Below are 26528 nucleotides of genomic sequence, written 5' to 3' on the forward strand. Positions count from 1 at the left end.
ACTCTCTTTTATAATTAGGGGCCGACTGAATGGAAATATGACTGCAGCGGATTTATGAGTATCAGAGTAAACCAAAATTATTACAAATGCATGCCACAGTTTTAAGATGTTAAAATAAAACTGTCTTTTTAAAAATAGATGTTTAGTTTTACTGATAAATCCAAGACAATGTCATAAACATCACTGCTTTCTACTCACTGTGTGGCCCTTTGCTGCACAACTTAATCTGACCTTATAAAAACTAAATTTGCAGTGAGCAAGGCTTCTGTCCAGATGTTGAACGTTGTCCTCCATCTCCACTGGATGGCAGTGCTGTTACAGGCAACCTGCAGCTCCGTCTTTTGTGCTGGAAACCTCTGGTCACAGCTAGCCATCCATAAAAACCAAAACAACGACACTGAGCTCTATACCAGAGGGCTGGTAGAGTAAAGGCGTTTTAAAATGTAGTGTGGGTTTGTGGTTGAGATGATGCATAGCCAGGCGATTGTTTTTACAGAAGAGCATCGAAGATCATAACATCGTAATTACTCCGAGGGATGGTCTCTCATGGTTCTCTGCGGCCACTGACGCATCTGGATTTAGCAGAGCTCCGTGTTGCAGCCTCTATTCTCTGCAACGATTTACACTCCACTGCGGTTAGCTAGTCGAGCTAGCTTCGCCAAAAAGGACAGGTCGACTCAAGCGGCTGCTTCCGTTATAATACCCATCGACAATGTAACTCATTATGCAATCAAAGAGACGGGAATTGGTAAGTATGGTCTTAAAATGTGATAATAAACGCTATGACGGCCCCTGGCAGTTAACGGTTTTCTGTCGGCTAGCTTAGCAACATTTTTCTCCTCAGCCTTGTTATGATAGCCTTCAGAGTCCCTCCTTTTTAGAAATCCTTTTCATTAACCATTCTCTCTGTTTTATGGGTAAAATACGTGCAGTGGAGAGAGGTATGAGGCTTCTCATTGCGTTTTTATTTGTTTTTAGCTCGTTACAGCCATTGTTGCATGTAGGCTTAGCATGTAGCTACATGAAAATAGTTTTTTTTTTCTCTAGAAGCCTGTTCGTCTTGAAGAGCAAATATGGGAGTTAGTATATTTTCGTGAATGCTAGAGTAATGCCCGGCGTTCTGACGTAAACTGGTATCCTGCAGAAAAATCAGCAAAATTGCGCAATCAAGACGGTGTGTTTTAATATTTCACACCTCATATTGGCCATTGACTGCTTTCATTTGTCAGATGTCTTATCCAGACTTAAATTTATGGTGGATCATGATCTTTATCAAGGAAATCTAAATCCAAACTTACTGTATGTTTATAAGGGATCATGTTTTGATAGAAATTAAAACAAGGCATTCTCCTTTCAGGCAGTGCCAGAGATGGCCTCCCCTCTCTCTGTCTCCTTTGTCATTCTGGTGGTCCTCCTGTCAGCTGAGTCATCTGTGTGCCAGGCAGGGGACTGCAAGGGCCACAGGCAGGTGCTGAGGGGGCTTCCCGGTTATGTGACTGATGGACCTGGAAACTATTCTGTTAATGGGAACTGCGAGTGGCTGATCAAAGGTAGAGTTGGTGCAAATTGTTGTGCTTATCATTCACATTATACACTCCATTGGAAAAGGTAATCATAGGCCTAGAACTGTTTCACATTTTGTGATGTTACAGCTTCAAATATTTAATTTTGATATTTGACTGAGCAATATTTTCTCTTCTCTCTCAGCTCCCAGCAACGGTCATCGAATTGTGTTAAATTTCACCTTTATGGACACAGAGTGTACCTACGACTATCTGTTTGTTTACGATGGCGACTCCTACCAAAGTCCACTTCTTGCCAGTCTGAGTGGAAACTCTATGCCTGAACCCATTGAGGCCAAGTCTGGCAAGGTAACTAAACAGAAATAACATGTTAGTTGCTGGGTTTTTTTTTTTTTTTTTTATATATATACAGATATAGTAGATGTTAATACATGTTTGCTTCCTTCTTCCAGATGCTTATTCACCTCTTCAGTGATGCTAATTACCACCTCTTGGGCTTCAATGCAACCTACACCTTCTCTGTTTGTCCTGGAGCCTGTGGCGGCCACGGCCGCTGTGATTCCTCTACATCCAAGTGCCACTGTCACCAGGGTTGGGGCGGAGCATCATGTACAGCTCCTCTGTGTCCCCAGGCTTGTTCTTTGAATGGACAATGTGACAAGGTACGAAGAAAGGACATGATTCTATGACCACTCTAACAACCTCTTATTGGCTAATTCTTCAGTTGTATTTAGTGAAAAGGTCTAAAGTAAATCCTTCTGTTTTTATGAATTTAAATGTTTAAGATCGACTGGTTTTGTTTCAGAAAGGAGAGCGTTGTCAGTGTAACCCTGGCTTCCTCGGCCACAGCTGTCAGCTCGGTCTCCGTGACGACAAGGGGGCGGGACAGTGGTGGCGTGTGAGCGAGGGAAACCCTAACGCACCTCCGAGGACAGGCTCTGCTGGCGCGTACCTGTCCTCTACTGGAGCCATGTATTTGTTTGGAGGTCGGTGCAACCCACTGTTGGTGAATTTAAGTATTTACAGAGAACAAATTCTGCTTTCGCTCACGTTTTTTTTTTTTTACAGACTTTTAAGTTACTTGTCTTCTATTGTTTCTTCATTCTTAGCTTTATTATAGTTTCACTTGGATCACAGATTCATTCATCTTTTGAAATATGTCAATCTTTGTTTTAGCTGCTCCTCGTCCTGTTTGTTGTATACAGTCATAAGTAATAATTGAGAATATTATTAAGCATTCATTTATTTCAGTATCTCCATTCACTAAGTGAACATCGAAAGCTCTATAACGATTAGTTGCACACAGACTGATGTTAAGCTTTTATTTCTGTTACAGTTAATGTAAACATATTTAATTCTTAAAAATGTAGAATATTACATCAGATAATTAAAAAAAAAAGTCATGCGGGTTGGGTGTTATGAAAAGTATGTTTAATAGCTGCATAAAGCTGGTTAATTTCCAAATTAACAAGCTCATATAAGGCTTGTTTGTAATATGAAAAATTAGCCTTATTAGAACATATCATTTTTATCGTTAGAAACTGATTTTAATACTTTTTATCTTCTATGCACAGGATTTGATCTGAACAGAGCTCTTGGTGACTTGATCAAGTACAATTTCACTTCCAACCAATGGGAAAGCAGATCTTATGGTCATTCCCCTGTAAGTATTTTTTTTTATATGTAAACACAAAATATTTCAAAAGAGACTATTTAACAATGAGATTTAAAATCGGATTTATATGTGAAATTTTGTTTTTTTTAAATCATGATTATCATCTTTAGTCTAAAATGACCCATCATTAACATGCACCTTCATGTCTCTTTAATTGAACAGACTAAATGCTTTGTAAACACAGGTGAACATGAGCTCTCCATAAATAGAAAATATCCTAATCCAATAATGAACTGGACTTAGTTGCATTCAAATGAAAAATGTATGTATGATCAAGCAAAAGCTGTTAGAACGTCTACGTAAAATGTTAGAATTTTTTTTTCCCTCATTTTTAAACTCTCTTATGTAAGGTGGCTCGTCACTCCCACACTGCTGTACAGTACATGGGTAATATGGTTGTCTTTGGAGGAGAGCTAGCTAACGGATCCCTGGCCAGTGACGTCTGGATGTACCGGCCTGTCCAGGATGATTGGCAACAGCTCGGTTTCTCCCACTCACGCGGTGCTCCCAAACTGGCCAATCATGCTGCAGCCGTCGTCGACACCTATCTCTATATTTTTGGAGGTGAGGACGATATCCCTGTATCACATTGGTGTGTCTGTGTTGAAATCGAGATAATATTTTGAGAAATGCATCTTACCTCTGCCGATGAACCAGGTCGCACTGAGGACGACATGTTTTCCTCGACTCTGTATCGCTTCGGTTTGCACGGTTCAGGACGATGGGAAGCGGTTCAGCCCACCGGTGGGAAACCCCCTGCCTCTGCTGGCCACTCTATGGTGTTCCACAGCCCATCCAGGACGTTGTTGGTCTACGGAGGCCACAGGCCCACCACTGCAAGGTACACAACTCCTCAAGTGTGCTGGGTATTATTTACATTTTATCAGGAGGGTGTAAGAGAAAAGTAGAACTGCTACCTGCAACCTTTCATATTAAGTATTTTGTCAAAATTAGTGAGTATTTTTCAAATTAAAGTGAAAAATAAAACTAAGCATTGCATTAAAATCTCGCTTTGATTATAAAGTAACATAATAAACCGATATTAAACCATAAAGAATAGCTGTGCTTAATCATTTTGTACATTTTTTTAAGGTTCAGCGTGCGGGTCAACAACACCGACGTTTTCCACGTGGACAGGCGGTTTTGGACATCCTTCCGTTCCCGTTTTCCAACCACTGGCCCCAGAGAGAGAGCTTTCCACACTGCCACTGTCATTGGAAACTACATGGTGGTCTATGGTGAGAAAGAGTAAAATTATAAAACATGAAATAGTTTGATTTGAACTTCTTTTGTATTCATTTTGCTTTTTGCCCCTTTTCACCAGGTGGAAATTTGCATATTCATTACCAGGAAGAGAAATGCTACGATGAGGAAATCTTTTTCTATCATCTGGGCTGCCACCAGTGGGTGTCTTCTGGGGAGAGATGGTCATCCAGTCAGTAACTCTGTTGTTTTTTTTTTCTCTCTCTCTCTCTTTTTCTTCTTATAGGCTTTTGTTACCTGTGGACATTTATTGCATACATTTTTTTGTATTTTTCCTAAGATGGTGAAGCTGTGAGGGGGCGGTATTCACATGTTGCAGCGGTCATGGAAGGACGTGTGCTGCTGGTTGCTGGTGGCTACAGCGGTGTTGCCCGGGGAGATCTTGTGGCTTACAAAGTACCGCTGTTTGTTAGTAGTGATCAAGGCGACAGGGTGAGTCAAAGTGCTCGACAGCAAATGAATACAGGATAATACGAAATCAAAACTGGAGAGAAACAGAACAAAAAGAAAACGGATATTTAACTCAACTTCCTTTTAATGTAGGATGCCGTTTGTGCTGAGGCGCTTGATGAAAGTATGTGCCTGAAGAACCCAGAGTGCAGCTGGTGTGAAGGCCGCTGTCGAGAGTACCAGCCCACCAATCCGGTAACGATTTCTGCAGTTTATTTTTTTTTTACAAGATTTGAACCTTTTATCGATTGGACCTGATTGGTGATCAACAGGTTAAATGTTAAAACATTTTTTATCTTTTTGGCATCGGAAATAGGAACTCACAAAATTAAATTATCTATAAATCCATCAACCTAAACTTTGCATGTACTTCACTTTTTAGAGCTTAATATTGACTGTAAAAAAAATCAGATAAAACAGGGAGACTTGTAGTTTGATGATGGGGATAATCTCTACATATTATGTTGGATTCAACTAACCTTTTAGCTCTGTCAAAGAACCCAAAGGCTATTTTGTTCTCTCTTATATGTTTTAGTCCTTAATCTGAAATAAGAATGGGTCCAAGTCATAATTAGCAGACCAGACATCAAAGAAACCCCCAAAGACTCCTTGTTCCTCTTATCTTTTTTTTTCTGTGAATGCTTGTCTATATTTCCTTTGTAAAACATGAATTTTCTGCTCACAGTGTGGCAGCACTGGGTGCTTGGGCCTGGCTCGCTTCCTGTCCGACTGCCAGTCCTGCCTGGTGTTCAGCGGCACGCCGGCGTCTCTGGCGCGAGCCCCCGGTGAATTTGGCTGGTGTGTTCAGAACGAGTCCTGCCTGCCAGTGTCAGGTGAGACGTAAGGAGGGAGGAAGGAGGGCGGAAGAGAGGGAACTAAAAGATGTTGGGAGCTGACATGGGAGGGACGAGCCTTCTGTGTGATTGTGTTGCTCTGGCGGAGTTCAGTAACTTGACGGCGCTCAGCGGTGATTGGACAGGCTGCTCAGACGCTGATTTGGCTCGTCTGTCCAATCACGGTGTGTGATCATGCCTCTTTGCTCCCAGAGAGCACAACACACAAAAGTCACCAATTACATTTCAGTACAGTAGTTAACTATAAGAAACTGCTGTATATTAAAAGTCTTTAAGAGGTCAGATGTGTTACTTGTGTGCTGACCTCTCCCTCTCGGTCTCACAGAGCGAAGTGCGTGCCGTGTGGACCAGATCTCAGGGGCGTACGGCTGGTGGGGGGAGCGTACCCGTTTCCTAACCTCCCTCCACTCCTGTCGCACCGAGAACTATGTCCCGGGACTGCACCTGCTCACCTTCCAGCACCCCCGCAACGACTCCCAGCCTGACAAGGTACGGAGTCTAAATTTCAACTGCTCACTCTTCTGGATGTGGTTGTAACTCCTTCCCTCTCTGTTTACTCCTAATCCTCCTTCCTTCCTTTGAGGCTGTGACTCAACTGCTGTTCTCCAACTTCTTTTTTTTAAATAATACCTCCATATTTTTTAGTTATACTCAGCTCTTTTATTTGTACTGTTTTTCTCTGTTTTGCATAGACATGACTATATGCTCCCAAGTAGTTACAAACATGTGGTGCGGTTTATAGAGAATAGTTCTCCTGTTGATGTGTTTCCACTTCCACCTATCCCTCCATTATCCTCCATCCACTTCACCCCTTCGCCAGGTATCCATCCTCCGCAGCACCAACATCATTCTAAGCCCCACCACAGAAATGGACGTGGCCCTACAGTTCAAGGGCTTTATCCACCCCCTGTGGGGAGGGCCTCCACCCGCACCTCCTCCGACAGAGACCGTCTTCATATGGGCTCGCATCCAGAGGTTCCACTTTGAGGCTCGAGTGGCATCAGGACCCAACTCCACTCAAATGGTAAGGACAGCAGCTTCAGAGCCGCAAATGGCTCTTAGAAACTTTGGCTAAAAATGAAAAAAGAACCAGATAAATATTGTATATTTAGATCTTGTAACAAATATGGGTTTGTAACATTTTTTCTTTCAGTTCTCTCTTGCAATATTTGCATTGGGAAAAACATTTTTGTTGTTGTTTTATCACTTTCCATCCCACAGACCCATCCTCATTTAGCAAAATCTTATGTTTATCTTTATTTTAAATTCTAAAAGTAGAAATAAAATGTTTTTTTGTTTTTTTTTTGTTTTGTTTTAATGGCAACAAATTTCCTTAGCACTCTTGGCTATCAAATGTACTGAGCATTGCAAAAGCATTTATATTCCTTAGTGTTTTGATGTATTTTACAATTAAGCACAGCTTTCTTTTGGTTTATCACATGCAATCCCAGTTAAATACACTGAGGTTTCAAGTTGTAACAAAAAGCAAAAATGTATGGGTATGTTGAATTATAAGATGATCGGATTGAACTAAGTGCCTTACTGTCCAATTGAAGGAGGTGGTGGGTCGCTGGGCAGCCCAGCAGGAGAAGGAGCTGAAGCTACTGGCCCGACCAGATGGAAGTCGACTCTTCTCCAACCTGACCAGGGGGAACCATTACCTCGTTCAAGCCGAAGGCTTCCTTAACAACTCTGGCTCTGGACAGACGAGTGAGATGGCCCTGATCTGGAACAGAACATTACCTGGAGGGAGTGTAAGTACTATCAATACTTCTACTTTTATGGAGCAGTAATGTTGTAAAACCTGTAACTATAGGAAAGATTGTGTTTCCTTTCCTTGTAAATTTCTATGCAAATAAATTCCACAAATTCATTATGGCTAAGGTAGATTAAAAACCAAATTTCCTTCCCCTCCAGGAGATTTCCTTCCTGTTCCTGGAGCCGTACCGCTCTGGTTCCTGCTCGGGTTACATGTCCTGCCTGGCCTGCCTGTCTGACCAGTCGTGTGGCTGGTGTCCGTCTCTGTCCCGCTGCCTTCTGCGAGACAGCCCAGACCTGGAATACTGTCCTGAGACAGAAATGGTTGAAGGCAAAGGAGACGGTCAGCGCCATCTGCTGTTGGCACCACAGCACTGCACTCTGTGTGAGGATTACAGAGATTGCTCTGCATGTACTCAGGTATGAAACGAAATGGTACCTTATAGAACATTGATGTTGTGGGTGACTCTTCTGCAAATATGTAGATAATTTAGAAAGTTTCATAATATTTCCATCTAACTTTGGTCCACAGGACCCTTACTGTGAGTGGCAGATTAACTCCAGCAAGAAAGGCGACTATCAGTGCAGCCGCAGAGGAAGGTTGGAGGGATCCATCCGTGACCCAAACGGGTGTCCTAAAGTCTGCAACCAGTGAGCAGAAAAACTAAAACACAAACATTTTTGCTGTATGTTACATGATTTCATCTGGAATTTGTGATTCATCATAAATTGTTTTCTTATTTTTGTTTCAAAGGAGAAGTACGTGCAGTGAGTGTCTGTCCAACTCCAGTCAGTGTGCATGGTGTGAATCTGCCCAAGCTTGCTTCTACTTTGCTGCGTATCTCACAAAGTATCCCTATGGAGAGTGCAGGGACTGGTACGACAGGTAAACCAACGACACTCAGCTAAAATCTTCTGCAATTGTTGGATTTACTACTCATTTGACATTATATCAAATTATGTCTTTGTAAGTAATTTCTGATGGAACATAATTTGTGTATTTACATCTTTTAGACACATTAGCTGAATATTTTGCATGCGAGATTAACTTGAGTGTTTACTTATTGGTTCTCTCCTTAATCCTCAGTGTCCATTCGGTTCCTCAGTGTAAACAGTGTTCAGCTTTAAACACATGCACAGAGTGCCTGAGAACATTTCAGTGTGGCTGGTGTGGTGACTACAACAATCCCACTATTGGAAAGTAAGAATGGCCTATTATAAATCTGATGTGTTATTATGAAAAAAATGATTAGATTTGTGGGAGTGGAAAAAGAATCTGCATTAATTTTAATCACAGGTGTGTGAAAAGTCGTGTGTTTTTTTTTTCTGTGTAGGTGTTTGAGGGGAGACTGGGCAGGAATGGATGATCCATCTGTGTATAACTGCAGTGTGGCTGTGGCTGAAGCTCGAGCTGCAAAGTAAGTGAACTCATTACACTTTGATGAGTCATGTTCCAAGCTGCCTTTATCACAGAGTGAAGATTTAATCTGGGATAAGTTGCTAGAGTTCATTACTATGCTAAAAATGCATGTTTAGTAATACTTCTTAAATATTAACAGGCTATAGCAGTTGGTTTTGATAGCAGTTAGAGATAATAACCAGAAAAATGTAATCTATCCAGTTATGTCTTGATATAACTCTGTGGGTTTTTTTTTCTTAGTCCTGAACCTCAAACTTCAGCCCCACCCAGACCCCTGGAAATGGAAATGGAGATGGAAATCTTCGATGATGAGGAGAAAGATGCAGTCTGGTCTTACCCCACATGTCCTGATGTGGAGGAATGCAGGCTGGGCCTCCACAACTGTCATCCCTTTGCCACGTGCATCAACACTCCCACCTCGTACGAGTGTCACTGTGAGAGGGGATACACCGGCGATGGCACGCTGCACTGCAACCAGACGTACGAGTTCTGTTTGAACATGTTTTAGTTGTCACTTTCCTTGATCTCAACCTGATGGGATCATGGTTGAGATCAAGGAATCTTAACTTAAATCAATCATCAATCATAACTTAAATTTTTATCATTTAAGTTATGGTTGAGTATGCGATTCTGATGTCAAGTTACATTTCTCCGCTTTCCCAGCTGTTATAATGAATGCCGTGAGGGCCAGTGTAGCGGCAGCCCTCGGTTTGAGTGTGAATGTTCTCTGGGCTGGACGTCCGACCCCGCCACGCTGGTTCTGAGTGGCGTTGAATGCGACGTGGACTGTGGCTGCAACTTCCACTCCACCTGTATCACTGCTCCTGGAATCTGTGATGAATGCCAGGGTGAGGCCATTATCTACTTAATTTTATGTTTTAAACAGTTGCCAGTATTGTCCTTAGAATACAATGTTCACAGTTGTTGTTTGCTTATCTTTCAGACTGGACTACAGGTCCTCACTGTGAATACTGCCGTCCGGGGAGCTTCGGCTCCGCCCTGGCCGGAGGTGGTGGCTGCGTTCCTTGTGAGTGTAATGGACATGGCGACCCGCTCCAAGGTTACTGTCACAACCTGACAGGCCAGTGCTACTGCACCCACAACACTCAGGGGCCGCACTGCGAGTCCTGCCTTCCTGGTTACTATGGAGACCCTAGGTAAGAATCATTTGCTTTTCACCGCTTTATCTAAACAAAACCAATTTAATGGGATAAATAGAAACTAGGCTAAATGAAATGAATATTCCCACAAACAGGAACAACGGCACATGTTACCGTCAGTGCCAGGGCCGCTCCGTCCTGCTGTCCTCCATCTCTTCCTCAACCGTCCCCTTGTCTTCGTCTCTGGGATGGCAGAGTGGCACAGAAGGGAAAGGAGGACTTTCTCACTGTCTTTGGGTCTTATCTGTCACTGAGAAGCTTGAACCTTGCAAGCCCAAACAGCTCTGCCCCCCAGTAGCGCTCACGTTACACCCGGACTCCCACACTTACTGTAAAGTGAGTTCCAGTGTTACTTTGTTATTAATCCACTCATGGAATACTGATATTTTTGAGCTGCTGTGACATTAACTTGTATCTTTTTTAAACGTGTTATTTTTGCAGAATTCATACGTTTACGTGTTTGATGGCCTCCCTCGTTTTCTGCCCAGTGGAGTGGTGCGTTCCGATCACAACCTCATTGGAGCGTTTTGCGGAACAACAAGGACTCAGCCAATCACAGTCGAGGCCACCTCAGGTAAATGTTTCTCATCCCTTTTAATGTCTAATTTTGAGTAGGCACCTAATGCACCTTCAGACTTCACAACGGTGCATCTCGTTTATGAACACTAGGCGTGATCTCAGTCTACTTTGAAGCCAACGTCTCTTCAAACAAACCTCAAGGCTTCAACGCGTCTTTCTGGGTGCGACGTTGTCAGCAGAGCTCTGATGAGGATGAAGAGGGGTCCGCTGTGTGTGCAGGTGGAGCCCAGTGTCAGGGTGGGCTCTGCCAGTGTCCTCAGGGATATGGGGGGCCGTACTGTGACCGACCCATGTGCCCTCAAGATTGTGGAGCAACAGAAGAAAGAGGAGTTTGTAATATAGTAAGTTTTCTGGTGGGAAAATTGAATTTTAGCTTAAGTTACTTTGGAGAACTGGACTAAAATTTGTTTTTACAGTTTAGATGAAACCAGGTGTGACAAATAAACTTGTTCACATCAATCCTTTTGGATATCTGTCTGTCATTATTTGCTGTGTTTTAGTCTCTGGGAGTTTGTGTGTGTTCTGAAAGCTGGACCGGCTCTGACTGCTCAGTTCTGCGAGACCCCAACAGCTTGATCTGGGAGACTCTGTTGGACACACAACTGACGATGGTAGGTCCTAAAACAAACATGATCGAAATACATTTCATTTCCAATTGGAGCAGTTTGTGAATTACAAATCCATCCTGACATTCAAGCACTTCTCTTTTACAGAAACAGGCCCATAGGTTCCTGCACAGGATGGGACATTCTCTGGTAGCTGGACCTCAGGGCAACCTGTGGATGTACGGGGGGCTTTCTCTGTCAGACGGCATTCTTGGAAATGTGTACAGGTGGGATGGAATAATCTGAGATAAAATCAGTTTAGGTCACAGAACTCTGGGAGGTTAAATGTTTGAAATTTTTAGGCGGTTTCTTTCTTGTCCAGTTTGCCCTTCAGTATAAATAGCAAGTCCCCCTCTGTTTGGTTTAGATATTCTGTGTCAGAGCACCGTTGGACCCAGATGTTGACCAGTTCTCTAGATGGAGGGGCGACTCCCAGCGCTCGCTATCACCACGCTGCTGCGCTGCTGAACACTTATGATCTGGACTCTGGAAGCCACGAGGGCGGTCACAGCCTAATGTTAGTGGTAGGCGGTGTCACTCAAAGTGGTGTTGCCATGGATACCTGGTGTCTCAATCTCAGCAGCTTGGTCTGGAGAGAACACAAGGTTAGCAATTGTTTTATCGCTGATTTAGAATTTTTTTTGTGTGTGTGTGGGGAAAAAAAAATGTCTAAATGAAATCCAATGTTGACCCCTGTGTGACAGAGCTCAGTGCTGCCCCCGGTGGCCGGTCACACTTTAACCGTACGTTGGGACTCCTCGGTTCTCCTGATCGGAGGCTACTCTCCTGAAAACGGCTTCAACCATCATCTGTTGGAGTTCAACCCTGATTCAGGGAACTGGACAATTGTCCCCCACACTGGAACGCCACCTACAGGTTTCATAGCTGTTGTTTTTCACGTTAAATAACAATATATCCACTGATGAACCTTCAGTTTAAAACCTCAAAAGGCTCTTGTTATGAAAATGTATAGAATAGTCAAGAGAAATGTAGATGGATGTTGGTAATGTGTTTTTCTGCTCAGAAATCTGATGCTACCCATTTCCTTTTGTCAGGTTTATATGGCCACTCAGCTGTGTATCATGAGCAGACTGATGCCATCTACGTATTTGGAGGCTATCGCTTTCATGTGGAGACAGTGGAGCCGTCAGCCGAGCTCTACAGCCTGTATTACCCCAACCTGACCTGGTCTCTTCTGGTTCCCTCACAGGGGATAAAGGTAACAAGTTAGACTTGTTTTTATGTTTTTATATGTGGTTTGACCACCTCACGCAGTGCTGATGAATTGTCTGTTTGGTTTACAGCCCCTGTCCCGTTTCTTCCACGCTGCTGCTCTGATCAAAGACACCATGGTGATTGTAGGTGGGAGGACAGAAGCAGAAGACTACAGCAACTCTGTGTCTCTGTACCAGATCAACTGCAACACCTGGATACATCCTGGTGATTCTCTTAATATTAAGCTGCTGCTTCATTTCAAAATACAATATTCTATGAACTAATAGTTTTCCGTCTGTCATGCAGTTTCAGCTGTTGGAGATCCAGTCAATCACTCTGTGTCTCTCGCGATGACAAGCTGGGGTGGTCGTCTTTTCCTCTCCGGTGGCTTTAACGGTGTCACACTGGGTAGACTCCTAACTCTGACTGTGCCCTCTGACCCCTGTGCCCTCCTGCCCACACCAGAGGCCTGCAACACCACCACAGGCAGCTGTGTGTGGTGTAGGGGTACCTGCACTTCTTCTGATGCTGCAGAGAGGTAACACACTCCGTAAACTAAGCTTGAAATGATCTGCAGCTACTATAGTTAATGCAGCTTACCTGAGACATTAATTGTCCCCAGACTTGGCTGCATGTTGGGTCATTCCACCTGCTCCCCGACTCCTCGTCAGCCAGATCAGTGCCGCAGACTTAAGACCTGTAGCGAATGCCTAGCTCGGCATCCCAAGACCTTTTCCAGTCCACCTCAGGTAACATGCTTTGATTTTAGAGTATCTGATTAACAAAACATTCATTAAACTTAAATCTATATTTTTATTTTCCCCAGTCTGCTTTACAGTGCAAGTGGTGCACAAACTGTCCAGAAGGAGCTTGTATCAGTAGCTCTGTCAGCTGTACATCGGAACATGACTGTCGGATCAACCAAAGAGAGATTTTCCTGTCCAGCAACTGCACTGAGACCAGCTGCGAGGCTTCAGACTGCCCCAAGTGTACGGCTTCTGGAAAATGCATGTGGACTCGCCAGTTCAAACGCACAGGTACACAAGTTTATCTGGTGAAAATCCCAGTTTATATCTGATACAGTAGTTTAAATAAAACATTATTTTATTTAAGCTACTCTATACAGTAACAGCTTTTAGGTATGGTAAGGTAACTTTATTTATATAGCACATTTTCAGCAACAAGGCAATTCAAAGTGCTTTACATGAGTTAAAAGGAAATACAAACAAAATAACAATCGAAAGGGAAACAGAAGAAAGAAAACTAATCTAATGTTGTTCTAAAGTATGTAAACTAAGTGCTCCTGTTCAGGGTTGCTAAGTATCTAATTCCATTTCTAAATAGTTTTAGTTCAAGTCAAATAACTTATTCCCAAGGGCATCTTGGTTTAGAGATGGTCTAAGCACTCTTTGGGGAAAAAACTTGTTAGTTGCATTTTGAAATTTTTTCTGTTGCTTTTTTGAGTGTGGAATCAATGGTGAATCGTCATGAGCTACATTATGTGAAAAAGTGTAAGACGATTCTTCTCAGTGATAATCTGAAAGCCTTTTTTATGAGGAGGGTTTAAGAACCAAGTGTGAATTATGTCAATACCAGGTGTATTCAAAGTGCATTTTGTGAGCCATTTAAGATTTAAGACCGTTGTAATAATATTTTACATCTTTGGCCACAGTTTAAGAATGGTATTAATAAATGGCCACTTTAAATTTTTTTGAGAGGTGAGAAATTCACAGAATAAAATTTTTATTTTCTTTATTTTACCTATTTGACAAAAATCAGGCTGCTTTGTTCTTGTCGTTAAATTATCGCAAGTTTATATTTATGTAGAATACTAAAAAGACATTTTTTGCATTTTTAATTTAAAAAATGTTTAAATTAAGAAAAGTTTATATTTTGCAGGCAGTCTATACATTTAATTAATTATTTGGTTCACATGGCAAATCATATGAACTCCTCTGATTTAAACTCCTCCAACCTCTATTGGATTGATCAATGCCAACATATTTTGTTAAAGTAATAAGAAAGGTCTTACGAATCTTACATTTTTTTTAAAGGCACATAGACTTGTGATACATTGACTTATTCTACATTGATTACAGGTGCTGTCGAACACTGGTTTGTGAAACCTTTATTTGTTGAGGATATGAGGTTCCACATGTATTTGAATATTTGTGATGAATTCAGATTTAAGGCATTTATGTCGTTCATGTTCTACCAAATCGTTGAATGCAGTGTGTTCCTCCTTCAGGTGAAACAAGACGAATCCTGAGCGTGAACCCCACTTACGACTGGACGTGTTTCAGCTACGCGCTGCTCAACGTCTCCCCCATGCAGGTGGAGTCGTCTCCGCCTCTCCCGTGCCCTCCTCCGTGTCACACTCTGCATAACTGCAGCCTCTGTCTGGGCTCTAGGGGCTCTGATGGGGGCTGGCAGCACTGTGTGTGGAGTATGGCTCTGCAGCAGGTAAAATCTAACAGCTTTACTTTTCTTTAATTGCATTTAAATAATCCTAATATTCAACAAAACCATCTTTCCATGTTTCAGTGCATGAGTCCATCTTTTGTGCCTCTTCGTTGTGAAGCGGGCCAGTGTGGCCGGCTTCTCTCTGGGGGAGACTCCTGCTCTCCAAAGTGCTCCCAGCTGACCCAGTGCTCCCAGTGCATCGCCAGGCCTCAGTGTGGCTGGTGTGCTTCTGGGGGAGGCAATGGAGCTGGGCGCTGCTTACAAGGGGGCGTAGATGGTGAGAATAATTTTCATTTGAAGATTTCAAAAAGCAGTCTTTCACGACGTTACAAAAATAATTAATGTTTGTCTAACTGTTACTACTGATCCCATTCCAGGTGTGAGTGAGGGCGTTTGCCCTGTGAGAAACAGCACTTGGTCTTTCCTGGATTGTCCAGAGGAGGATGAGTGTGCCAACAGTCATCACCATTGCAACATCACTCAGGACTGCCACGACTTACCTGAGGGCTACCACTGCACATGCAAGCAGGGTTACATACTTAATGGGTAATGAACAGCTGTCAGTAAAACTGCTTTCTCATTGTTTTTATCTCATGTACGACGGCTTTTCTAAAAATGTGTTTTTGCTCAAGTTAAGACATAAAATGCATCTTGTGAAACATCAAATCCTGCTATGTCAAATAAATATATATTTCAAATATGGCATGCCTGTGTTTTATGAAACCTGCATGTACTAGGATGTACAATATTAATGAGAAAGTAGGTCAGGCTGCCCTGCTGTTGGCACTAGCTCAAGGATTTGGTATGCAGAGGTGAGAGTATTCATCAGTACTGCATCAATACAGCATGACATTAAATTAACCTGTAGGAAACCACACTGTGCCTTATTGTAACCTTATATGTTTAACGAGATCTCAATCTCTTGTGCTTCTTCCCTTCAGTGTTTCTGGTCAGTGTGAGCCGGTGTGCGCACAGGGCTGCGTTAACGGGACCTGCGTGTCCCCAGGGGTTTGCCAGTGCCACTTTGGCTTTGTTGGAGATAACTGTTCGTCTGAGTGCAAATGCAACAAGCACAGCAACTGCACTAGTGTTGACAAACCCGATGTTTGTCTGGAGTGCCACAATAACACCCAAGTAAGTGTTAATAAAAGTCTAACATCTACACACTTTTTTGTTTCCATATTCAGTAGTGATCAGTATTTTTCTTGCCTGAATTCCAGGGTACTCACTGCGAGAAATGCAAGCCTCTGTTTGTAGGCTCTGCAGTAGATGGCGGCACCTGTCGTCCATGTCGGGACTTTTGCCGTGGAAACGGCGTGGTGTGTCTGTCCCGGGATGAATATAATAAGGCCATCGAGAACCCTCATCACTTCCCTGTAGACGCCGTTGAGGTACGTTTCTGAAACTCTCCTGTCTTTTTTCTCAGTCTGTAACAACAAATACACCAGTAAGTGTCCTTACTTTTTCCTTCTCCTTGTATCCTTGAATCATATTCAGAAATGGGTGTCTGAAGGTCCCACAGAAAATACTGCCGTGTGTGTGAATTGCCAAAACAACAGTGTTGGGGACAAGTGTGAGGGCTGCCGTCGTGGCTACTTCTTACTGAATGGGAAGTGTGAAAAGTGAGTACTGCTTGGTGCTCAAAAAAACGATTGATTCACTTTTTACTACCATTAAAAAAAAACCTCTTTCACCCAGCGTTCAGAAAAAGTATTCATAGCTTTATTTAATCGCATTTTCCACAAAGTTAAATGGATTTTATTAGAATTTCATGTTATAGACCAGGAAAAAGTTGCTAATAACTGTGAAGTAAAATGTAACCCACAGTTTGCAAACTTTTATTGCGAATAAAATAATTTCTGCCTTCCAGAAGAACACTTCTTTAAAAGTCTTAATATACTCTATCATTGACCTATTTTATGATGCAGTTTGCTCTCCATTGTTTCCTTTATAGAACAGCTGAGATCACACCACATAAAAGATGTGTAATTAATTGACATCAGAAGGAGTTAGTTTCATTTATAATTATCCGTTATGTATTAATTTGGAACATGAAATCCTAGTAGTCGAGTATGACAACATCTAAAAAACATCAAGGGTGTAAAGACTTTTACAAAGCACTTTTTAAGAAGTTTTGTTATCCATTATAAAATGTGTAACTCACGTCTCACTGTTATTATTGGTGAGTGTAATGCTGGGCCTGTCAGACATGAACATAACCTACAATGCAGAAAACAGTAATTTGGGATTTTTTCAAGGCAATTTGTGGTGTTTTTCTATCTGGATTAGTGCAACCAAAAAGCTACCAAGTCAACAGAAATCTTCTTGTGCTGTAAGACAGAAAGCTGTCATGCATATGTAGAAAACAAAGAATATTTACTCCTTTCTAAATGCTATTTGTTGCTAATGTTTTCCCTTTATTGCAGATGTCAGTGTAATGGCCATGCCGACACATGTGACGCCGATGGTAGCAGTTGCCCCTGCCAAAACAACACAGAGACCTCGTCCTGCCTGAGCAGCACCTCTCAGAATGATCGAAAAGACTGTTACAGGCAACAAGTATGGCAAATATGTTTGTGTACAAGAATGTCACATTCTCCCTTTTTCTCCTAACCGTTACTGCTTATTTTTTGTTCTCACATTTTGTCTTGCTCTCCCATTTAGTGTGCCAAATGCAAAGACTCCTTCAACGGGAACCCAGTGAACGGGCGCCAGTGTTACCGTCAGTTCAACGTGGACTCAGAGTTCTGCTTTGACCCCACGTCCCAAACAAACTGCTTCCACGACCCCACCATTCGCAACCTGCCCAAGGATCGCACCGTGTTCTTCGCCGCTCAGCCAAAGTTTACAAATGTGGACATCCGGGTCACCATTGACGTCACCTTTGGAGAAGTGGAGGTTTATGTCTCAAACTCGCACGACACCTTTATAGTGGACGTGGACCGTTACACAGGGATTCACACTATTAAGATAGAGGACGAATCAGCAAGTCGAGGGACAGCTGCAGGGGCAGATAAGGACTCTCCTCCGTCCCCTATAAAAGTGTTCGCCAACGCCTCGTCCAGCCTGGGAGGTCCCGTGCTCTCCCACAATCCCCTGCAGCTGCAAGCCAAACCGCCGGGAGCAGAGAGGGAGATCAGAGAGGAGCGAGCCGAGGGACTCATCTCGTACATCACCGTGTGGAAGCCTCAGACGGTGCTGATCGTCCGCGGAGTTCGGGACCGCGTGGTCATCACCTTTCCCCATGAGGTGCACTCCCTGAAGTCCAGCCGCTTTTACATCGCTCTCAGAGGTGTGGGAACGGATGACAGACAGGGCGAGTCCCAGGGGCTACTGTTTGTGCGACAGGACCAGGCCCACATAGACCTCTTTGTCTTCTTCTCCGTCTTCTTCTCCTGCTTTTTCCTCTTCCTGTCTGTGTGTGTCCTGTTGTGGAAGGTCAAGCAGTTCCTGGACTTCCGTCGGGAGCAGCGTCGCCACATTCAGGAGATGACCAAAATGGCTTCCAGACCCTTCGCCAAACTCACCATTTACCTTGAACCGGAGGAGCCTCAGCTCATCTACCTACCTACAGCTGGCGGCGGGGTGGGGGGCGGCACCGTATCCATCGCTCACGCCCGCACGGGCAAGCTAAGCGGCGTGGTGGTGGGCCAGAGGGGCAGAGCGGGACCGGTCTATAAACACGACCCGGGCTCCGGACCCACAGCACACCACCACCACCACCACCATCATCTCACCTTGAGTGGGGGTGGCAACAGCGGACAGCATCTGCCACTGCACTACTTAAACACCCATCATTACGCCAGCACCACCGCAGGCACCCAGTCCTCCCATCATCACCATCCATCCACGTACTCTGGCTACCAGCAGTTCTGCCGCTCTGACCCTTTCCTCTCGCAGCTCATGGGCTTCTCCTACTCCTCCTTCAAGGTGGGGCCCATAACCCTGGAGCCCACAGAGGACGGCATGGCCGGGGTAGCCACCGTCCTGTTCCAGCTGCCTGGCGGTGTCTTGGCACCGAATCGTGCCTGCTTGGGCTCCGCACTGGTCACCCTGCGCCAGAATCTGCAGGAATACTGCGGCCACGGCAGTGGAGGCGGCCATCCGGGAGCGGGCGCGGGCCGCAAGGGTCTGCATCAGCACCTGACCACCATGGCAATGTAGGAACGAACGCAAGCAGCACAGAAGAATAGAGATAGAGACAGATGTGGAAAGCCTGTAAAGTGTTTGGAATATTATAAATTAATTTTTTTTTTCTTTGAAAGAATCTTAGCTGAAAGGCAAAGTCCAAAAGAAAGTTACTGTACAGCCAGTAAAATGAGCTTTTTGAACAGAAATGTACATACACTGTATAATGAATTAAGTGTCTTATGTTGTATGACGTATTGCTCTACGGTATTTCAGCGCTTCACATGACCAAGTCAGCTGTCTCTGCAATGCACTACAACTGCTACTCTACTAAATAATATGTGGGTGTGCAATCCCTAATGAGGTAGGACCACACTACAGGTGAGCTCTGGTTAAAAGTTATTCGCCAAAAAACAAGAAGGCAGTTTAGATCAAAATGCGGCTTTGGAACCAACATGTGCTTTATGCATTAAAAAGGTGACAATCAGACGGTGTTAAATTTTATTGCAAAGACACTAAAATTGGTACAAATTAATGTGCGTCATGTTAATTGTCAGCCAAGTGCAGACACAGTGTTGCTTGTGAGACGGTTATTTTATCAGTCAGTATTAGTGATTTCTAACTGCAACTCGATACGCGGCAGGCTTGTCAGCTGCCTGTTTCTGTTAAACTCTTGGGTATGGTTTTGCATATTCATCCACCTTTTCTGTTACTTTTCGTCTTATCTGCCTTCACTTTATGCCTTTTCTGCGAGTCAGCTGGCTTACACTTGAAACTTTTTGCGGTAAACGTGTCCGGTGCAGCTCCTGGAGAAAGTTTAAATAATGTTCTACATTTCATGTCTTGTTTTGTTCTTTTAAAGAGATGACAAGGTAATGTTTTCCACATCGGTATTCTGTTCTGTCTCTAAAATTATTTGTCAAACACTACAGGATTAGTCCATAATAATGACAAAATTATGCTTTTGAAGCCATTGTTTTGCTTTCATGTTAGTCTGACTGGTTACACAAAATGATTGTAATTGCTAACAAGGACTAGTTTAAAAATGTATCTGTTAAGAACTTTGAGAAGGTCTGAGTGCATTTTGAGACTGAATCATTGTGTTTTCATAGTATTTACTTTTCTTTCCGTTTCTCTTTGCACTGCATGGAGCCAGCGGCTTCCTGACCAACATTACGCCATTCTCCATTAACACGTGGTAAAGAAATGAACTGGCAGTGAGGCTCCTGGATTCTTATCAGATAAAAAAAAAAGAAAAAGATTTTCTTTCATCAATTGCAAAATAATGAAGCAAACGTTATTAATAGGAGCCCTCTGCAAATAAGCTTTTGTCTTGTAACTGTGCATGAATTGATTTTTGTTTACATGCTTTATTTTTGTAAATAACTTATGTTGCGTTTGTTCTTTTGTTTTCAAAGAAAGGGAACAGTATTGTGCAAAAAGACTGAGTAAAGATTCAGCGTCCTGAGTCAGCTGAAATAAAGTCTCTGGAAACATGGCTGCATTTTGTCTTTATTGCACCAAATATTTAGATCCAAGTGACTGTTCATGTTTTGTTTTTTAATTTGTTACAAATAAAATTCTGAAATTGTGCCATGCATTTAACTTAGCAAAACCGTGTTTTGCTGATATTATAGGTCCAAGTCTATAGGTTGTTTTTACCAGCTTTGCTTTTTACCCATTCCTGTTTACGCTCACAATTGCACTTAGGTCCAGACTTTAACTAGGCCATTCCATCACAAGAATATGCTTTGATTTAAACAGTCAAGTCTATCCCTGGTTGTTTAGGGTCATAGTCCTGCAAGGAGAATGTGAAGCCCAACCTCACGTCCTGTAATCTGAGAGTTTGGGGCTGAATTCCAGCTTCTTGTCTCACATCGGTTAATATATTTTACTAGTTGGCTTTTGACAGTTGCTCTTATTTTAGGGGTATGAGAGGTCATAGCCCTAAAATATGGGTGTATGACCTTACATGGCTTACATTTTGAAACATTTTGAAAGCCATGTAGAAAAGGAAAGACATCCCCATAGCAGTTTTCTTGCATGTTGTTTGGTTTTTGACAAGACCATTACTTTCCACATTTTTGCTGTCCATAGATAGATGGATGCTATTGTCTCTTTAATTAGACTGGGAGCACTCATTGGCCTGACCTGTTTGGTTACAAAGGAAGTAGCTGCAGCTCTTCCTGTGTTGCTATGTATTCGCTGCTCGCTATAACACTAATGTAACCTATAAGCGGTGGGGGCCAGCTCGTATAACCTCACAAAAAGGACTCTCCTTAATCTTTATTTATTTATCGACTGTACGTGTCGTCTTTAGAGCTGAGAAAACGCAAACCACAGTGGCAGCCGCAGCAAAGCTGTGCCACTGCGGTTAATTCACTGATTGTGTAGCTTAGCTTTGATGCTAACGGTTGCTAGCAAATCACAGCAGCAGCCGACTGCGCTTGTTTACAGTTTCATTTAGCCTATTTTTTAATTTATTTTTATTTTTTTGCATGCAACTGTCCTTGTTGCCAAGGGCAATCACCACGAAGACAAAATGAGATGCTTTTGGTGCTAAGAAGAAGATGAAGTCTGCCATGATGAAAGAGATGGAAGAAGAAGAGTACAATGTAATCACAGTCAAAAAAGAGTCTGACTCAGAGCAGCAGACCTCATCCGCTGAGGAAGATGAAGACTCTAATGAAGAACACACTACTAATGGATGTGATCTGAACGTTTTGATAAAGGAGGAACCTCATCTGCTGGAAATCGGTGAGGATTTCTGTGAGGACACATCGAGCTGTTTGGACAATGAGCCTGACAATGTCAGCGATGGTTACCATCCGGATGAGGGACACGTCAAAGTTGAGTCTGACTTTGACCTCCCTTTTGATTGCGATTCCGATGGAGCTCCTGTCAAGGAGGAGACAGAGTCGTGGTTTAAGGAGGAGAGGGAGAGTGAAGAGGAGGCTGAAGAAGAAGAAGACGACGACGACGATCCGGGGAACATCCAGGAGGAGTTTGAGGAGGGAGAGGGGGTCTGCACAGGTATATTGTCACTGGAAAAGAGAAATACTGTTGTTTCATGTTGCCAATAAAATCTGAAGCGCCTTGCAAAATTATTCACACTCCACAATAGAACTGAGACTGAAATTTTATATAATAAACCAATGCAGAGTAGTACATTATTGTGAGGTGGAAGCCCTACAATATAATTTTAAAAGTTATCAATAAAAAGATATGGTGTGCATTTATATTTGCTTTGTTGTGCCTGAATGGGTAACAAACCTAAGCTAACACAGCAAAGAAAAGTGCAGGACTGATTCAATAACCTTCAATTAACCGTGGGATGGTGTGTTAAAGGTGCATTATTAGTTTTTCTCTGCTCACAAAGGATAGATTTCTGGTACTTTCCCACCTGAGCTGTAGACATCTGCAGCTCCTCCCCAGTTAGCATGGGGTCTCTGAGTGGACAACAGTGTGGTGGTAGGTTTTACAGTAAGGATGGGTAATTGTATGTTTTGTTTATTTTGGGGGTACAAAAATGTAAATTATGATGAAAATAAAATCTCAAACCTGACAGTTTGGATCATTTTTGTTGCTTGAAAATGTTTATTTTAATGTTAGTTGAATAAGTACATTTTAAAATCAAATTGAATGGAATTATGTGCAGTTTTGGATGAGTTTTATTTATAGAAAAAATATTTGTGATTTGACTGATTAACTTTAACATGAACATTTTTCCCATCATCGGTGTCTTTTGTAATACATGACGCAAAATAAATATTATTTTTCCTACTTACCTTTTCATAACTATGCTTTACTTTTTGTTTGTCTTTCACATAAAATCCCAATCAAATACAATCAGGTTTTTGGTTATCGAATGACAAAAAGTGAAAAAATAAAATAAAAAATCAAGGAGTGTTAATGCTTTTGCAAGGCATTGTTGCTGATTGTTTTAATGATTACAGTTCCACCACATGAGGATGTTACCTGTTTTTTTCTAAAGTTTTTGTTGGAAAATACAAACATAAAAAAATTTGTTTTTAATTTCCCATAAATATATGATTCATAAGAGGTAGAACTTTGGTAAAACTATTGGAAATTGTTAAATTACAGCAAAGCTCAGCGAGGTTGACACAAGACTTTAACAAACTGGCTAAACATAGTCTGATGAAAAAATGACATGAGGGAAAATGAAACAAATATTCCTTGAATGTTTTCTCTGGCTGACATACAGCTGTTATCCCTAAATCCTTTGTTCAACCTTCATGGCCAATTGTGTGGTGTCTAGAGGTTATGACCTTTAGTGTAGGAGGGAAAACATTCAACCATTTCTTTCTGAGTCAGATTTCTTGTTTCGGTGGCATTAAGAGGGTATCAAATCCCCCCACCGTAGTATCATCACCAGTCAAAGTGGGCTTCCTGTTTGTGCTGAATTTGACAGCACAGCCATGTGTCACAAGATTGAGGACTGAGCACTTGAGGGGTACCTGGGGTTTGTTTGATTTTACTGCTGACATTAACAACTTATTCATTCAAAAAGTCTAAAGTCCAGTTAAGGATCAATATTTTACTCCTAGTCTGAGCTGTAAATCTTTAACCTAGTGTAAGTCCATTAGCAGGTGTGAGTATTTTTTATTTATTTTTTGGCTTCTTTGGACTGGAAGGATAACGTCTCTGGCTGGGTTTAGTGTTGCCCATGACTAGACTTACACAGCACTTCATTATGGCAGAGTTCAGCACTGCAGGTTCACAGTCAGTCCAACGGGTTGCAGTTGTTTTTCTATGATGGTAGCAGGTTAATATATCAATAAAAACACCTAAAAACTCATCAATAAAGCTGTTTATTGTGCAAGTTAAGTTCTTGCCAGCTCCTAGAGCTTCAGAAATACTTCACCCAGCTTCATTGCCAATACGTATTAGAACAACTCGAATCAAACATTATCATATTTTTAACATGGTTTTTCATGCCGTACCCCATTCTTTCCCTGACTTGTCTTGAAATCTCAAATATCTACCTAAAATAGTGAGATTCTTGATATGTTTTTTTTATAAAAATGCCAAGAAAATCCTACTTATTTAGCTGAATTTTATTTTGGGTTTGTTAGATTCACTAGAATTAATATGTGATGTCAGCTCAGGGTATACATTTTGCAAAACAATTATTTCAGCTGCTGTATTTTTGATATTACAGATATAAAAAACTCTTTTTTTTTGTTGTTGTTGTTTTTTGTCAAACTTAAATGTCTCAGATCAAAGGTACATTTAGTAAGCTATAATTTTAGTTGCACAGGCAATAAAGCGGTTGAACACACTGAGAACCAGCACCTAGTGCATGTCTGCAGGCAATAAGGATTTCCTGTATTATTTCCTTATTTCCTGCAATAAACTGAAGATATATAGTGAGCGCTGGTTCTCAGTTTCCTTTTTGGTTTTCTCTCAATTCATCATGTAACACACTTTCCTGTCTGTGTTTGTCTCTCCTTAGAGCTGTCTTCTGAGTTTTTTCCATGTCCCCACTGCACTGTCTCCTTTACTGACTTGGATTATTTAGAGAAACATGTGAAGTGGGTCCATCAGAAAGAGTATCTTGCTAACCTCAAAAAGAGCCTTCCAAACCACACCCTAAGCTTCAACCTTAAACACACCTGCTCCATCTGCAGCTGCAACTTTAAATCTAAAGTCCACCTCAGCATCCACATGCGTGAGGCCCACCCCTCGGCTCCCCCCCGCAGGCTTCATCCATGTCCGACTTGTGCGCGTAGCTTCCAGTACCTGAAGAACCTGAAGAACCACTGCACCCGCTGGCACAACATGTCTGTAGTCATCCGAGGGGGCCACCTCAGTTGCGCCGATTGCGGGAAGAGTTTCAAGGCCACCTGGGGCCAAGGTCGCCATATGTGTCACGAACCAAACGTTGAATCTGAGGATAAGCCGATCTGTCTAGATACCGGCTTGCCTTGTCCAGAGTGTGGCAAAAAGCTGCGCACGCCCCAGAGTCTGGGGGACCACATGCGGACCCACACGGGGGACCGGCCGTTTGTCTGCAAGGACTGTGGGAGGAGGTTTGGGGAGCGCAGCAGCTGGCGCCAACACATGAAAATACACCTAGGAGACAAGCCGTTTAAATGTGATGTCTGTGGCAAGGCGTTCATAAGGTCACATCACCTTAAGTCCCACTTAACCACACACTCAGGGAAGAAGGAGTACTCCTGCCCTGAGTGCGGGAAGGAGTTTGGATTTAAGTCCAGCCTCGATCTTCATGTGAGGACGCATTCCAATGAGAGGCCTTTCCACTGCAACGTGTGTGGAAAGAGCTTTAACACTCGGAGGAACCTGAGGGTTCACTCCAAGCTTCACAACAACGAGAAAGCTCACCAGTGTGGGGAGTGTGGGCTGGAGATCAGAGATCTGGGAGCTTTAAAAGTCCACCTACGGACACACACCGGAGAGAGGCCTTACCACTGCACGGTGTGCGGCAACAGGTTCATTCGCCTCTCGCATCTGAGGAACCACCAACGCACCCACACTGGCGAGAGACCCTACAAATGCACCGAATGCGACAAGAGTTTCATTCAGTCCGGTGACTTGGTGAAGCACAAGAGGATCCACTCTGGGGAGAAACCCTTCGAATGTCCCGAGTGCCACCGCTGCTATACGTCCTCCGGCGACCTGGGCAAGCACAGGAGGAGTCACACTAATCTGCGCCCCTACACATGCAAAGACTGCGGCAAAAGCTTCCGTTTGTCGGGTCATTTGAAAACGCACATGTTAACTCACACGGGGGAAAAGCCGTACTCTTGCCCCAACTGCCTCCGCAGGTTTGCACGCTCTCACCACCTTTCTGGACATGTTGCTAAATGTCGCTGAGCTCTTATGAGGAAGACGCATATGAGATGATCATGATGTGATCTGCACACAATCTAACACTACATTTTGATAAATGTGAGAAAGATTTAACTTGTTTTTAAGTAATTATTTATTAAACACTGTAAGACTCTGAAAACTCTAGGAATAATTGAAATAACTAACCCCAATGCATGACACTTTTCACAGAACCGCCTCGAGCCTCGTCTGTTCTTTGTCCGGAGTGGTTCTGAAGATGTTTTGTAAGACACTATTTTTAAAAAAAGGCTTGTGGAAATAGAGCTCTTTAGGATGTTCGGATTGGTTGTTTTGTCAGTTGAAATATGTGTAAAGGTAAAATAAATTATTCATTAAATGCATGAACCCTGTGTCATTTTACTGCTTGACATTTGCATCTGCAAATAATTGTGGGAATCAACAGAAGCTGGTTATTTCTAGTAAGCCAAAAGAGCAAATTCACATTAACAAAGAAAACATCCCTTTAAAGGTAAGTACAAGATTGTTATTATTTGTTATTTTGTTGGCAATTTAACCACAAAGTGATTATGTTCACAGGTCATGTGTAAAACAATAAAAAGTG

General features: G+C 42.6%; 2 protein-coding genes across 2 annotated transcripts; both read left to right on the forward strand.

The window, feature by feature from the left end:
• The first annotated feature begins 310 nt into the window (after positions 1-310).
• megf8 (multiple EGF-like-domains 8) lies at positions 311-20592 on the forward strand. Its single transcript, XM_007553738.2, has 44 exons — positions 311-748; positions 1358-1550; positions 1708-1871; positions 1976-2185; positions 2329-2509; positions 3098-3186; positions 3549-3762; positions 3856-4039; positions 4291-4436; positions 4523-4633; positions 4742-4893; positions 5005-5106; positions 5597-5744; positions 6091-6254; positions 6586-6789; positions 7322-7519; positions 7683-7943; positions 8056-8174; positions 8278-8409; positions 8611-8724; positions 8858-8941; positions 9184-9423; positions 9607-9791; positions 9887-10100; positions 10199-10439; positions 10545-10677; positions 10773-11023; positions 11183-11293; positions 11396-11514; positions 11655-11892; positions 11992-12163; positions 12343-12506; positions 12592-12727; positions 12809-13040; positions 13125-13251; positions 13329-13539; positions 14751-14965; positions 15047-15242; positions 15343-15511; positions 15907-16099; positions 16186-16356; positions 16463-16587; positions 17392-17524; positions 17630-20592. The coding sequence occupies exons 1-44, from the start codon at positions 725-727 to the stop codon at positions 19127-19129; spliced, it is 8670 nt and encodes a 2889-aa protein (XP_007553800.1). The 5' UTR covers positions 311-724; the 3' UTR covers positions 19130-20592.
• A 665-nt stretch (positions 20593-21257) lies between these two features.
• Positions 21258-26311, forward strand: LOC103139230 (oocyte zinc finger protein XlCOF6). Its single transcript, XM_007553739.2, has 2 exons — positions 21258-22126; positions 24570-26311. Exons 1-2 carry the CDS (start codon positions 21664-21666, stop codon positions 25949-25951), a joined length of 1845 nt encoding a protein of 614 aa, XP_007553801.1. The 5' UTR covers positions 21258-21663; the 3' UTR covers positions 25952-26311.
• Positions 26312-26528: the final 217 nt, after the last annotated feature.

Source organism: Poecilia formosa, unplaced genomic scaffold (assembly GCF_000485575.1).
Source record: "Poecilia formosa unplaced genomic scaffold, Poecilia_formosa-5.1.2 Scaffold59, whole genome shotgun sequence".
Classification (NCBI taxonomy): Eukaryota; Metazoa; Chordata; class Actinopteri; order Cyprinodontiformes; family Poeciliidae; genus Poecilia; species Poecilia formosa.

What these genes read in the sequence shown, in the direction of transcription:
- megf8 (XM_007553738.2), top strand. Translation starts at nt 725, where the DNA reads ATGCAATCAAAGAGACGGGAATTG. An exon ending in GAACATTACCTGGAGGGAGT is followed by an intron (nt 7,520 to 7,682) that starts GTAAGTACTATC and finishes CTTCCCCTCCAG; the next exon opens with GAGATTTCCTTCCTGTTCCT. An exon ending in ATTGCTCTGCATGTACTCAG is followed by an intron (nt 7,944 to 8,055) that starts GTATGAAACGAA and finishes TTTGGTCCACAG; the next exon opens with GACCCTTACTGTGAGTGGCA.
- LOC103139230 (XM_007553739.2), top strand. Translation starts at nt 21,664, where the DNA reads ATGAAGTCTGCCATGATGAAAGAGATGGAAGAAGAAGAGTACAATGTA. An exon ending in GGGAGAGGGGGTCTGCACAG is followed by an intron (nt 22,127 to 24,569) that starts GTATATTGTCAC and finishes GTCTCTCCTTAG; the next exon opens with AGCTGTCTTCTGAGTTTTTT.